Genomic DNA, 14,794 nt, shown 5'->3' on the forward strand with positions numbered 1-14,794 from the left:
GTGGTTCATAGGGTATCAGGTTGTTTGCCAATTAAAATACCTGGGGTTGAAGTTGGAACTTCAGCACTGGCCTATAAGGACTTCAGTCAATATAATGTATCAATAATAACAAACAACCAGGTCCTACTATAGAGCACAGGAAACTATATTCGATTACTGTGATAAACCATAATGGAAAAGAAAATGAAAAGAATACACACACATATACACACATATATAAATGAATCACTGTTATACAGCAGAAATTAACACAACATTGTAAATCAACTACAAGTTTTTTAAAAGCACCTTAAAAAGGATTGTGATATTTCAAACTCCCCTTTGATAGCTTTTATAACAACCAAACTGAAAGAAAAGTTTAGTTAAAAAAAAAAAATCCTTGTATCACCCAGGACTTGAAAGCAGCAATAATCTCTGAAATTCCTCCATGAGTGAGTGTTGCCTCAGGCTTATTATCTTAAGGAACAGTTCTAGAAGCAGCTCTTTGACCTTTCCCCAACAATATACCTCAAAATATTTAGGAAACCAAAATGGTTATTTTAGTGATAAGTAAATGTATCTATAGATTCTCTGGTTGCTCAGTGTAAGGAATCCACCTGCCAATGAAGGAGACATAGGTTCCAGGCCTGGGTCAAGAAGATCCCCTGGAGAAGGAAATGGCAACCTATTCCAGTATTCTTGCCTGGAGAATCCCATGGACAGAGGAGTCTGGTGGGCTATAGTCCATGGGGTCGCAAAAAAGTCAGACATAACTGAGTGACTAAACAACAACAACAAACTGCAAGACCTTAGTAATGGCTTCACTTCTGCCTTCCAAATCTCACATCAATAGGCTTCTGGTATATTTAGACACAGAATCATAAAGGGAAGGGATCTGGGGAACTATAGGTCCTAACACTACTCATGCTAATGTAACACAATCCAGAACTTGATATCTCATGGTCACATCACAAGTGTCTCTTAAATAAAAAACCTAGTTTTAATTTACAATCACAAGTGAAGACAAAGCAAAGCATAAAAGTTCAAAGTAACAATTCACATGAGACTATACACTTTGAAGAACTCTGCATAATTACAAATTTCTACCAACTATGTTTAAGAAAAATGGAATAAGGCTCCACTGGCCTAAATAAATAAAGGCTGTCTCAATACCATGGTGGAAAATATGTAATGGTTGATTATCCAGTATCTGCCACACTAAGCCAGTAGGAAAATTCCAACAAATACCACAATGTCATTGTTCCAATGACCCCTTAAAAGACAATTTAAACAACTAAGATGTTAAACTATATATTTAACTGCCTGGCTAGCTCAGTCAGAAGAGCATCAGGCTCTTAATCCCAGGGTCATGGGTTCGAGCCCCACATTGGGTAGTTGCTCTAAACTATATACATATACATATATATATATATATATATATATAAAAATACACTGCAAATCACCATGAGTCCAACTGGAAAGATAAATGTTTTATTTCCTAAAACATAAAAAAAAACCCACTACCTACAAAATTTATGTACTATAGTTAAGAGACTACTTTAACAGTTAATTTTCATCAAAAAGAATTAGAAATACACTCCATATGGATCCACTTCCATGACGTGGGACTCATAAAGGCAATACCAGATTTGCAACTTTTATAAGATTTCTCTCCTCGTGTGAATTTTCTGAAGCACTGTGCATGAGTTCATTTGCAGGATTTTCCCCATTACATATGTAGTGTTTCTCCACAGTATGTATCCTCGCATGTCTTCTTAAGGATGAGGAACAACTGAAGGCCTTCCCACACTGCTTACATTCGTATGGTTTCTCTCCAGTGTGCATTCTCATATGTATTGGTAGGGACGAGGGCCACTTGAAAACTTTACCACACTCCTTGCATTTGTAAGGTTTCTCTGCAGTATGCGTTCTCACATGCTGTTGCAAAAGTTCAGGCCAACTGAAAGCTTTCTGGCATTGCTCACATTCATAAAGCTTCTCAGCGGTGTGCCTTCTCATGTGTTTCTGTAAGGAGAGGTGACAGTAGAAGGCTTTCCCACATAGCTTGCATTCATAAGACTTGTCTCCAGGATGCATTCTCACATGCTCCCGAAAGCAAGCAGACAAATTGAAGGCTTTTCCACACTGTTTACATTCAAATGGTTTCTCTTTAGTGTGAGTTCGCAAGTGTTTTCGTAAGGATATGGGCCAGTTGAAAGTTTTCCCACACTGACTGCACTTGTAAGGTTTCTCTCCAGTGTGCACCCTCATGTGTCCTCGAAAGGAGGATGGGTGGCTGAATGCTTTTCCACACTGGTCACATTCATAGGGTTTTTCTCCGCCGTGCGTCCTTTCATGTCTTCGAAATGACTGGGGATAGATGAAGGTTTTTCCACATTGCTTACATTCGTAAGGCTTCTCTCCAGTGTGAATCCTTTCATGCCTTCGAAAGGACTGGAGATAAATGAAGGTTTTCCCACACTGTTTACATTCATAGGGCTTCTCTCCCGTGTGTGTTATCATGTGCCTTCGAAAAGCTGAGGAATAACTAAAGGCTTCCCCACATTCCTTACATTTATGTGGTGTCTCCCCAGTATGTGATATCATGTGTCTTCGAAAAGTTGAGGAGTAGCTGAAGGCTTCCCCACATTCCATACACTTATAGGGCTTCTCTCCAGTGTGTGTTATCATGTGTCTTCGAAAAGTTGAGGAGTAGCTGAAAGCTTTCTCACACTCCTTACATTGATATGGTTTCTCTCCAGTGTGAGTTCTCACATGACTAGTAAGACTTGAAAAATCAATGAAGGCTTTCCCACATTGCTGACATTCATAGGTTTTCTCAGCAGTATGAATCCTGATATGCCGGTTGAGGGAAGAAGTACGCGGAAAGGTTTTTCCACATAATTTACACACAAAGGGCCTTTCTCCATTATGGATCCTCACATGCGTCCTTAGGTGTGAATGAGAACTGTAGGCCTGCCCACATTCCTGACATTGATACGGTTTATGTCCAGTGCAAGCAGTGCTGTGATTCTTGAGTGAACGATGCATGAAGGCTTTTTTGTATGGACTGTATTCATACTGTTTTACTCCAGTGAGTGTTTTCTGGTACAGGTTAAGATTTGGAATCTGACTGAAGCCTTCCCCATACTGATCATTACTTTCCTGGAGTCTTTCCACCACATGATTTCTGTTAAACATGAGAAGCATGTTATAAATGGTTTGACTAATAATGATTTATTAGTAAGTACAAGGATTGCAGAGCTTCCCAGGTGGTGCAGTGATAAAGAATTTCCCTGACAATGCAGGACACGCAAGAGACATGGGTTCAATCCCTGGGTCGGGAAGACCCTCTAGAGGAGGTAATGGCTACTCACTTCAGTATTCTTTCCTAGAGACTTTCATGGACAGAGAAACCTGGTGGGCTATAGTCCATGGGGTTGCAAAGAGTCAGACATGACTGAGCACACACACACACACATACATACAAGGATTACACTTTCACGGATTTCACTGAATGGGTAAATTTTCTCACTGATTTGACTTCTTAATTTGGAAAACTCTGCAGTGGCCACAGGACTGGAAAAGGTCAGTTTTCATTCCAACCCCAAAGAAAGGCAATGCCAAAGAATGCTCAAACTACCGCACAATTGCACTCATCTCACACGCTAGTAAAGTAATGCTCAAAATTCTCCAAGCCAGGCTTCAGCAATATGTGAACCGTGAACTACCTGATGTTCAAGCTGGTTTTAGAAAAGGCAGAGGAACCAGAGATCAAATTGCCAATATCCACTGGATCATGGAAAAAGCAAGAGAGTTCCAGAAAAACATCTATTTGTGCTTTATTGACTATGCCAAAGCCTTTGACTGTGTGGATCACAATAAACTGTGGAAAATTCTGAGAGAGATGGGAATACCAGACCAACTGATCTGCCTCTTGAGAAATCTGTATGCAGGTCAGGAAGCAACAGTTAGAACTGGACGTGGAACAACAGACTGGTTCCAAATAGGAAAAAGAGTACATCAAAGCTGTATATTGTCACCCTGCTTATTTAACTTTTATGCAGAGTACATCATGAGAAATGCTGGACTGGAAGAAACACAAGCTGGAATCAAGATTGCTGGGAGAAATAACAATAACCTCAGATATGCAGATGACACCACCCTTATGACAGAAAGTGAAGAGGAACTAAAAAGCCTCTTGATGAAAGTGAAAGAGGAGAGTGAAAAAGTTGGCTTAAAACTCAACATTCAGAAAACGAAGATTATGGCATCTAGTCCCATCACTTCATGGGAAATAAATGGGGAAACAGTGGAAACAGTGTCAGACTTTATTTTTTTGGGCTCCAAAATCACTGCAGATGGTGACTGCAGCCATGAAATTAAAAGACGCTTACTCCTTGGAAGGAAAGTTATGACCAACCTAGATAGCATATTCAAAAGCAGAAACATTACTTTGCCAATAAAGGTTTGTCTAGTCAAGGCTATGGTTTTTCCTGTGGTCATGTATGGATGTGAGAGTTGGACTGTGAAGAAGGCTGAGCACCGAAGAATTGATGCCTTTGAACTGTGGTGTTGGAGAAGACTCTTGAGAATCCCTTGGACTACAAGGTGATCCAACCAGTCCATTCTGAAGGAGATCAGCCCTGGGATTTCTTTGGAAGGACTGATGCTAAAGCTGAAACTCCAGTACTTTGGCCACCTCATGCGAAGAGTTGACTCACTGGAAAAGACTCTGATGCTGGGAGGGATTGGGGGCAGGAGGAGAAGGGGATGGCAGAGGATGAGATGGCTGGATGGCATCACTGATTTGATGGACGTAAGTCTGGGTGAACTCCAGGAGTTGGTGATGGACAGGGAGGCCTGGTGTGCTGCAATTCATGGGGTCGCAAAGAGTCGGACACAACTGAGCGACTGAACTGAACTGAAAGTGGAATGAACTCAATGCCACGAAAGGGGGCTCAACTGCAACCATTACAGAAACAAGTGTTTCTTAAACATGATCTCTCCAGCTGATTGTTTTCAACTGTTTCTAACACATCAATGTCAAATTTTTAAAAAAATCTTCGTGAAAATCTCTATGAACAAACAAATCTGACCTAGGCTTATGTGTGCTTTGTTTGCTTTTTAAACTTCATGACATGCTAAGATTCCCTCCTGAAATACTGCGTTCTCTGAGTGCAACTCACCTTGCGTGTCTACTCTGGTATGTGTACTGATCTTCAATGCTGAGTTCTTCCCAAATTTTTCCTAAGACAAAGGGCCAGGAATCATTTCCAGTGAACTTTGATATTTTATGTTCTTTGGATATTTTATTCCTATAAATATCCTGCTGAGAAACTGACCCATTGGCCTTATATTGAGTCTCACCATCTGAAAGCAAAAAGGGAATAAATTTTACAAGAAAGAAAGTACCTGTTAGCCCAGAAAGAAACTGAGGCATTTATCTGTGTCAAGACTTCATCAAAAACAAGTACAAGGGGTCAAAATGGTGAGCACTTTAATAAACACAGTAAAATTCTCTCAAGGTTCTAAAACAGAACTTACTGGGACCTCCAAGGCCCCATGAAACCTGTATCTACTAGTGATACTAAGGGAACTTTCTTTACAGAAAGAAAAACTTAGTTTAATACATAGATTCACATTTTTTGTGGGTAGATTCTATGATAGTTGTGACCACATCTATCTTATTAGTTAACATAATTCCTTTTTACATTCTACATCTCAGAACAGTGATGTGCCAGATATGCTTGTCTCTAAATAACTAAGTTAAAGAATGACATCATTCTTACCCACTGAGGCTAGGTTTCTGAAGGTCTCCAGCATCACGTCTCTGTAGAGCTCCTTCTGAGAAGAATCCAGCAAAGCCCACTCCTCCAGGGTGAAGTTCACAGCCACATCCTCGAAGACCACCAAGTCCTAAAACAACCAAAAAATGTGCAGGAGCTTGGATGTGATTCACGACACTGAGCAACTGGGCTCAAGTCACAGGAAGCTCAAACAAGATTTTGTGGTCACCAAATACTCACTCTGTGACTCAGTCATCACACCTCCTAACTTTATGTCCACACTCCTGCCCTCATAGATTAGTGATTCAGTTGGTAAAGAATCCGCCTGCAAAGCAGGAGACTGCCTGCAATGCAGGAAACCTGGGTTTGATCCCTGGGTCAGGAAGATCCCATGGAAAAAGAAATGGCAATCCATTCCAGTACTCTTGCCTGGGGAATTTCATGGACAGAGGCGCCTGGCAGGCTACAGACCATGGGGTTGCAAGAGTCAGACACGACTAGCAACTAAACCACTACCACTAACACACTCAACTTACCTCGACATTTCTACTGTGACCACTTCAAGTCTTACTCTTCTCTAACCAAAGGATTCAGATCATGTTGGAGAAATGAAAGTACTATACAAATGAAACAATATTTCCATTTTTAAAAACTTTTATCTTCTTAACATCAAAAACATTTTATATTGCAGTATAGCCAATTAAGGGCTTCCCAGGTGCTGCAAATGGTAAAGAACCCACCTATTAATGCAGGAGACATGAGAGACATGGGTTCAATCCCTGGGTCAGGAAGATCCCCTGGAGGAGGGCATGGCAACCCACTCCAGTATTCTTACCTAGAGAATCTCCTGGACAGAGAAGCCTGGCAGGCTACAGTTTGTAGGGTTGCAGAATCAGACACAACTGAAGCAATTTAGCATGCACGCACAGCTAATTAACAATGTGGGATTATTTCAGGTAAACAGTGAAGGGACCCATCCATACATATACATGTGTCCATTACAATATTTGCATTTTAAGAACTGTCAACCCCCTTGTGACACAAGAGACTTTATAGCTTCTTCCTACAGCACACCATTCATAAGCACATGAAGCTCAAGGTCAGCCTGAATGAGGTTCAAAGGAATAAAAGCACAATGAAGGTGGGACTTCCCTAGTCCAGTGCTTAGGACTCTGCACTTGCAATTCATAGAGCACAGGTTCGACTTTTAGTCAGGGAACTAAGATCCCACACTGCCACATGGTGTGGGCAAAAATAAATAAATAAATAAATAATTTAAGAAAACGCACAATGAAGGACTGGACATTTTTCCTTCTTTTCCCCCAACCAAATATGAGAGGCCAATGGCCAGTGGGAACCCAACGTGCTGCAAGGGCCAGCTAGCCATATTGTCTTAAAGAACTCCAGGCCATAAGGACAGTCCAACTGGCTGAATAAAATATTTCTTTTGAATAAGCATTAATTTTAACTTTTCTGTGTAACAGTTATCACAGCCCAGTTTATACTCTTTTTCTCTATTTTCATGATGATAGGAAGTAAGAACTCCATACGTTCTCTACACTCCTGAGCCAGTGCTGCTCCTCAGCAGTTCTGAGCTCTCTCTCTCTCTCACACACACACACACACACACACACACATGTTCCATGATGCTCTTCTACAGGAGTCATAAAACAGTACCCTTGATGACCTTAAGGAAAAGGTTAAGAGTCCTACTTTGAAAAGGACTTTAACATCAGAAACATTTGACAGTGAATTTACCCTTGACTATAAAATACATAAAGGATTCCAGTGCCTTCCTACAAAGGAAACACTGCCTTGCCTCAAGTTCCAGGAGACAGTGATTCCACACAAACCAACCTAGAGGCTGCACTCTCAGTTTCTCTTCTGTCCACGTCCCTCTCCCTGGTGGGCACATGAGCAAGTCGGGCCAATTCCTAAGCACAAGAACCACTGAGCTGAATGCCTCCCTTAAGCCACGTTTTGTTTTGTTTTGAAAGTTCATCAACCCAGTGACATTCCATGAGCAGAGGAAAGAAAACACTCTTCTGCAACAATTCTGATGCCAGAATTTAGTACCTATTCAACAGAGCATAACAGGAATATCCCTATTGTACAGGAGCTTCTTGAGTCAGGTGAGTTGCTCGTGATAGAGTTGCCTGTAGTGTTTCCTCTACTGAACATGCACGAAGAGTGGACACTGCAAACCTTAATGCAAACCATTGATCCCTGGCAATGATTGCTGGCAAGGAGGCAATGGTAGCCTTGGCTGGCGTCTGGGAACTTAATATTTGAAAGTTTCACACCACCATAATTATTACTCCCTGTCTCTAAACTGATATTTAATGTTGAGCACCTGCTTTTTGTTTGGGCATCTGGGCTTTGGGTCCGTGCTGGGCACAGTATGCTTACACAATCAGCTGTCAATAAAAACCCCAGGGCACTGAGTCCCTAATGAGCCTCCAGGAAATAGTATTTCACGTGCTGTCACAACCTGGGCTGTGAGGTGTGTTATGTGTGACACCACTGGGAAAGGACTCTTAAAAGCCTGCACCTGGTTTTCTTCAGATTTCTCCTCATGGGCCTTTTCCCTTTGCTGAGTCTGCTTTGTCCTTTTGTTGTGATACATTCTAGTCATGAGTACAACTCTGTGCTGAGTCACGTGAGTCCTACCTGCAGAACCACAGGTGGTCCTGTGGCCACTAGACACATCAGAAGTGGGATTTGCTGAAACAATCCAAACTCACTAAAATATGGGAAAAGCACTCTCTGGGAAGTGGAGGAAGAAGGAAGAGCGGATGACGATGGGGTCATCTGGGGTATGAAAGGGCGACTGAACTGCCTGCTGTGAGGTTAAAAGTTGATCAAGGTGAAAATGAGCGATCCAACTCCAGGAGGGCCAGCTCACTGAATATACCAGCTGCCAGTGGCCATACTGGCCAAGTGAGAGGACAATCAAAGTCCAGCCCAGGGGACACCTCTGATTTTTGCTCTCTTCTGGGCAGGAGGTGAAACGCCCCTCAAGTTCCCAAAAGTGAGCTTTGGGTGGGGAAAAAAGAGTTAGAAGACCGTACTGCATTAGAAGGAAAAAAGTTAAACCAGTTCCTAGAGCTGAAGCAAAAGTTTAGACAAAGCGAAGGGCAAGGGGCTGTCCAGTCTTTCTTCAGCTTGGCATGCAGGGCTGGCCTTCTGCTGGCATGTGGGAACTTGGGTCTGGGCGGCATTCTCACCACCCTGACAGCATGGCTCCTCTGCCCTTTTATGCTAATAATATGGTTTATGCTGAAGAACAGTTTTCCGTCTGGGAGTCTGGAATCTCAGTTCAGACTAATCACAGGTGTCTACATGACCAGCCCAACACAATCCTGGTAACTGAGCCTCTCATTAGTGTTCCGGGTGGATGGCATGTCAACCATGTTCTCACCACAGTAGTGGGGGGTGGAGGGAGGAAGACTGCCCTGTGTGATTTTGAGGGGGGGAGTGGGGAACCCTTGGGATCCTGCACTCAGTCTCCTCAGGAACTGGCCTGGGCACCTTTCTCCTGCTGACTCTGCTTTATTCCCGCGGTCAGAAATCAGAGCCATGAGCACGGCTACACACTGAAGCCAGGGAGCCACTAAGTAAATCTGTGAAGCCAGGGTGCTCTTGGGGACTACCGTGGGCTGAGGGTCTGTGTCCTCCGCCACCAAATTCAGGTTGAAACCTAATGGTGTTTGGTGGTGGAGCCTTATGGAGCTGACCAGGGATGGGATTAGTGCCCTTATAAAAAGAACCCTAGAGTGCCTACAATAAAGGAGACATAGGAGACTTCGGTTCCCCCCTCTCTGGGTCCAGAAGATTCCCTGGAAAAGAAAATGGCAATCTACTCCAGTTTTCTTGCCTAGAAATGGACAGTGGAGCCTGGCAGGCTACAGTCCATGGGGTCGCAAAGAGTTGGACATGACTGAGCACACAAGCACACACACACACATATATATCTTGATATAATTCAACATATTCAACATATTGGTTGAATTTGGAGAGTGAGGGGCCTGTCATTTGGGTTCATTTGCAGTCTGGTATGAAAGCTGGTTCTACATTGAGGGCTGAGTCTCATTTCACAGAGGATTTTTTTTTTCAATATTTTTGTCAACTATATATGTCATATACATTTTCCTGCACTGATGTTATCTATACAACAGAAAACACTACCAACTCATAGGAATTACTTCTAATCATCTTAGTGTTGTTGAAAGCCATTTTATAATATTCAACAGTCATACATAAAAAAACACTCTTACCAGTAGGAAACAGATGGTAATATGCATGATTAAAGGAAAACAGATGAGAAAAAAATTCAAAAACTAAAAAAGAAAGAAAAAAACATATAAATTGTATGAAGTTAACTGTTTTCTCCAAGACAATTAAATACAAATGACGTGTGGCCAGCTGACCTCTTAGTCAACATTATACTAGCAATCCAGTCCAGTACAAACGTGCAGTACTAGAAAAGAGGTTGTCTCAGTGCCTAACTAAAACAACTGCACATGTATGACACCAACAGAAAAAAAAACTGATAATCATAGAATAAGATATTGAACAAGATCTCAGGATAAAAACTCAATATAAATTTCATTACCTTTCTAATTAAAAGCAACAGCAAATTGGAAAGGTCGCTTTATTTTTTGACCACACCATGCAACATGTGGGATCTCATTTCCCTGAATCAAACCCAATCCCCTGCATTGAAAGCGCAGAATCTTAATCAATGGACCACCAGGGAAGACCCAGGAAAGGTCACTTTGAAAAGATAACACACACCATGGTAAAAACCAAATTGAAGTAGTACAAAGTAAGTTTAATAAAAGCTATAAAAAGAATCTAATAACTAGACTACCCTGGTGGTCCAGTGGCTAAGACTTTGAGCTCCCAGTGCAGGGAGCCTGGGTTCAATTCCTGGTCACGGAACTAGATCCCGCATGCCACAACTAAAATATCCCAAATGCTGCAACTGAGATGCAGTGGAGCCAAATAAATAAATAATGCATTAGAAAAAGAAAAAAGAAATAGAAAAATTTAAAAATACCAAGCACTGGAGAAGGAAATAGCAACCCACTCCAGTATTCTTGCCTGGAGAATCCCAGGGACGGGGGAGCCTGGTGGGCTGCCGTCTATGGGGTCACACAGAGTTGGACACGACTGAAGTGACTTAGCAGCAGCAGCAGCAGCAAGGATAGTAACAAAGAAAAATGAAATAAATGACAAGATGACACACATTCTTAACCAAAATATCGATCCACCCAAGACAGACCTAGGATCTTTATAGAATCCCATGAAATCCCAAAACAGATTTTTTTTTTTTTTTTTTTTTTAGGATTTAACAAATACTAACTTTCCAACCTAATGAGAACAAATGCCCCTAAACAGTCAAAATATTCTGAAGAACCAGAAGAAAATCTGACTGGCACACTGCAAGGATTTTAAAGCAGCAGCACTCCCGAAAGGATGAATTGGCAGAGGAATGGGCCATTAGATCTACCTTGAGGAACAGAGTCCAAAGCAGACCTGTGTCTAAAAGGAGAGCCAAGCAGAAATGACAGACACTTCAGCACAAAGGACAGGACAAACTGGTGTCTAAGTAAGATCCATGTATACCCACAGGTTTCAAGGATAATAAACAATTTATTGCAGATTTAAGCAAAGTATATTGCAAATAATAAACAACAGTAGCATCAACTGTCACAAATTAAACAACTGATATTTTGGGGTGAATCTTCACCACCTTTACCTATCATGCTATGTGGTATTTCTTTCACTTCTCTGCAGCTGTACAGGAAGGGAAATCTCTATTACTCTGACATGTTTTTCCCCAGAACTTTCGAGGCTATGCCCCAGAATTCCATTTGTTAACTCAAACAGACCTCAGAAACTTACCACAGACAGGTGATTTATTTTTAACAAGCAGAATGCAAGATATTTCCTTTTTTTTCCTTTCTTCTGAAACTCACCCCTTTGAAAATATTTTATCTTCTGTTTCCCGCTGTATTTATTAGATGTATTTTACAGTTGCCGAAAATCCGAGGTTCCAGTAAGCGAACACATCTTTTCAAGGTAGCAAACCCAGGGAGGGGCAGGGCTGTACTGGTCCCCAGACAAAGATGACCCAAGGGTCAAGTGCAGCCACGCCATCACGTGGGGCACCCCTCCCCCATCGTTCACTGAAGTGCTCTCTGAACAAAGGACACCAGCAGTGTCCCCACTGTGTCGACTGTGCATTTTGCTTGGGCGGGGGTGGCGGTTTGAGGGGTGCTGCCCCACCTGATAGTGCGCTTTCCTTGACCTTGGCGTTAGTTTTTCTCACTTCCCTTGTGAGAACCCACGGGTCAGGAATTATTTGCCTTTTCCCCTCAGGCGTTCGGTCAGCTGACAACTAGTGTCCCTCCAAGAAATGAGGGCTGGAGTTGGGGTCACTCAGGACCGAGGACCTACCAGGTGACCCTTCCCAGTCCAAAGTCCCCAAGCAGGTCTCCCCAAGCTCCCCGCCCGCCCCTGCAGACTGTCCGCTGGGAGGAACCGACCAGGGGCTGGTGTTCTCGGGGCCCCGTGCGGAAGGCACCTGTGAGCATCGGGTCACCCGGGTAGTTCTGAGACCGCTGACACACACGCGCGGACCGGACAGGACGCCAGGACCCTACCCCGGGACCGCTTCCAGCTGGTTCAAATCAGCCCTTCCCGATGTTGAGCCCGGCCCCGCTCACTCACCATCTCTTCCCCGCTCTGGGCTCTCCCGGGAGTCCTCCCCGCGGCCCGGGCAGGTGAGAGCCACAGGGACCTGACACCTGGGGCCCCGGGGCAGGTGCGCAGCAGCGCCAAGGCCCCCAGAGAACTACTCTGTCGGGCAGGAAGCGTGCCCGCCCTCGGCCCTGATTGGACGATGCTCCTGACACTCTCTTCGTCCGGGATTATGATTGGGAGATGCTTCACACCTCACCGGTCTGATTGGGCAATCTTCTAACATTTTTACTGCCGGGGCTCCTGACTGGAAGGTTTCCCGAGACCCGCCTCCTTGTGCCCCTGATTGGACAATTCTCCGGCCCCGCCCGAACGCCTCCGATTTTTCCCGCCCTCTGATTTATAGAGGGATTAGGTTTAGGGATACCGTCCACTATCCCGGAGCTCTGAGCAGAGCTCGCTCCTGTGCCGGCGGGTCCTCCCAAGTCCTCCTCCTGGACCCGAAGTCCTGACTCAGTTTTCACAAGGGGCGTCCCTGTCCGGAACCGGGACTAGAGAGGACTGGACAGCGTGGGTGAGGAGGGAGTCTGGTGATCTCTGGGGCCGGAAGTGGGGTAGGGATTAAGGTCACCGTGGAAACATGCCTTTAACTTAAGAACAAAGACGCTCAGTGTAAAATAACATCACACTCTGCAAGTGGGGGTCTTGCTTGATTTTGACGTGTGACTTTTGACACGCGGAGGCCCCGCCCTTCATCCTTGTCTTCACTATTGGGCCTTGAGGTCAGCAACCCAGGCACTATCCCCCGTGGAAGGTCAGACTTCCAGGCCCCATCTCCGTGCAGGACTGATCTCAGCATATCCGCAGGTGTGAGACATCACAGTTCTCAGCTGTACATTTTGCACTGCAGGGAAATTTATGTCTGATGGGGTTTTTAGAGTATCCCCAGAGAATTTTGAAAATGAAAAGGGTCTGGTATTATATAATAGTGTGAATGTACTTAATACCACATTTTTTTTTTTAATCATTAGAAACACTTTTCATTCCTAGCCTCTTGGCGACCCTTAAGTATCAGAGCCATCGAAAAAGCACGTTGTCCTTTGAATCTTCTCAGGAAGAGTGGATGATCACATAATTCTTAAGGTAAATCACAATTAAATGAAGATTATTTATTTATTGGTGGGACTTTTCCTGTCATTCGCTTCCTTTATACAGTAGTGTAAATAGCATCAAACAGAATGAAAAGTTTGTTAAATGCAGCCATAAATAATTACAATAAATATCCATCAAGTAACTTTACAACGCATGTGTTTAAGAGCGAAGGGTTGGCTCTGTTTGGACCTTTATGTACTATCTGTGAGACGCAATTCTGTTAGCAGCTGACATTTTAAAATGGTTAAGATGGTAAATTTCATGTTATGTGTGTATTGCTTCCTGCATGCTCAGTTGCTCAGTCTTGTCAAACTCTTTGTGACCCTATGGACTATAGCCGACCAGGCTCCTCTGTCCATGGGATTTTCCCTGCAAGAATACTGAAGTGGGTTGTCATTTATTCCTCCAGGGGCTCTTCCTGACCCAGGGATCAAACCCTTGTCTCCTGCATTGCAGGCTTATTCTTTATTGCTGAGCCACTGGGGAAACCCACGTGGTTTTTGCCACAATATTTTTTTAAAAGGTTTTTTAAGGCTATGATATCCCTGAGGCAATTGAATTCCTACCTTAACTAATATAAACCAGCAATAAAAAATACTTCTATAAATTTGTGATGGACCTGAAAACTCTAAATACCCTTACTAGATGGGTGCTAAACATCTAATGCATTTAATATGCCTGCTTCTTTCAGAAACATTCTCTCATTAGATGTTAAGTGTATGTCCAAACTCTGATATTGCTTGTCATTTAATTTACAGACAGAATTTTTAAAATTCCTTTTTAGGGAATTCCCTGGAAGCCCAGTGGTTAGGACTGCACTCTCATTGCCACCGGCCCATATTCATTCCCTGGTTGAAGAACTAAAAATCCTGTAAGTCTCAGCATGGCCAAAAGATAAATACAATTAAAATTCCTTTTTATAGGGTTTTCAAAAAGGTTTTAGATGCTTTCATAAAAATGAGTGTTAAGAAAATTAACATAAAAAAGCTTCAAGGCAAAAATACTGAATTTATAAACTATTACAAATATATACTTTTAAAAATATGGATTAATGATGCATGCTGAGTTTCAGTAAATAGGCATGAATTTAGAAGCCTACCTCCCAATGGGCTCAAGTGGTAAAGAATCTTGTCAATGCAAGAGACACAGCTTCTATCCCTGGGTGG

At 43.0% G+C, this 14,794-nt stretch overlaps 1 protein-coding gene across 2 annotated transcripts; it reads right to left on the reverse strand.

Moving 5' to 3' along the window:
- Positions 1-215: 215 nt before the first annotated feature.
- Positions 216-12,648, reverse strand: LOC102265089 (zinc finger protein 555). 2 transcript variants are annotated; one of them, XM_070373960.1, is made up of 4 exons: positions 12,507-12,648; positions 5,772-5,898; positions 5,169-5,229; positions 216-3,169 (listed from the first exon to the last, which is right to left on the reverse strand). In XM_070373960.1, the coding sequence occupies exons 1-4, from the start codon at positions 12,507-12,509 to the stop codon at positions 1,609-1,611; spliced, it is 1,752 nt and encodes a 583-aa protein (XP_070230061.1). In that variant the 5' UTR covers positions 12,510-12,648; the 3' UTR covers positions 216-1,608. The 2 variants fall into 2 exon arrangements, with proteins under 2 accessions (XP_070230061.1, XP_005888397.1); XM_005888335.2 differs by having other exon boundaries at positions 5,169-5,352.
- Between the last annotated feature and the right edge of the window lie 2,146 nt (positions 12,649-14,794).

The sequence above is a fragment of the Bos mutus genome, chromosome 7 (assembly GCF_027580195.1).
Source record: "Bos mutus isolate GX-2022 chromosome 7, NWIPB_WYAK_1.1, whole genome shotgun sequence".
Classification (NCBI taxonomy): domain Eukaryota; kingdom Metazoa; phylum Chordata; class Mammalia; order Artiodactyla; family Bovidae; genus Bos; species Bos mutus.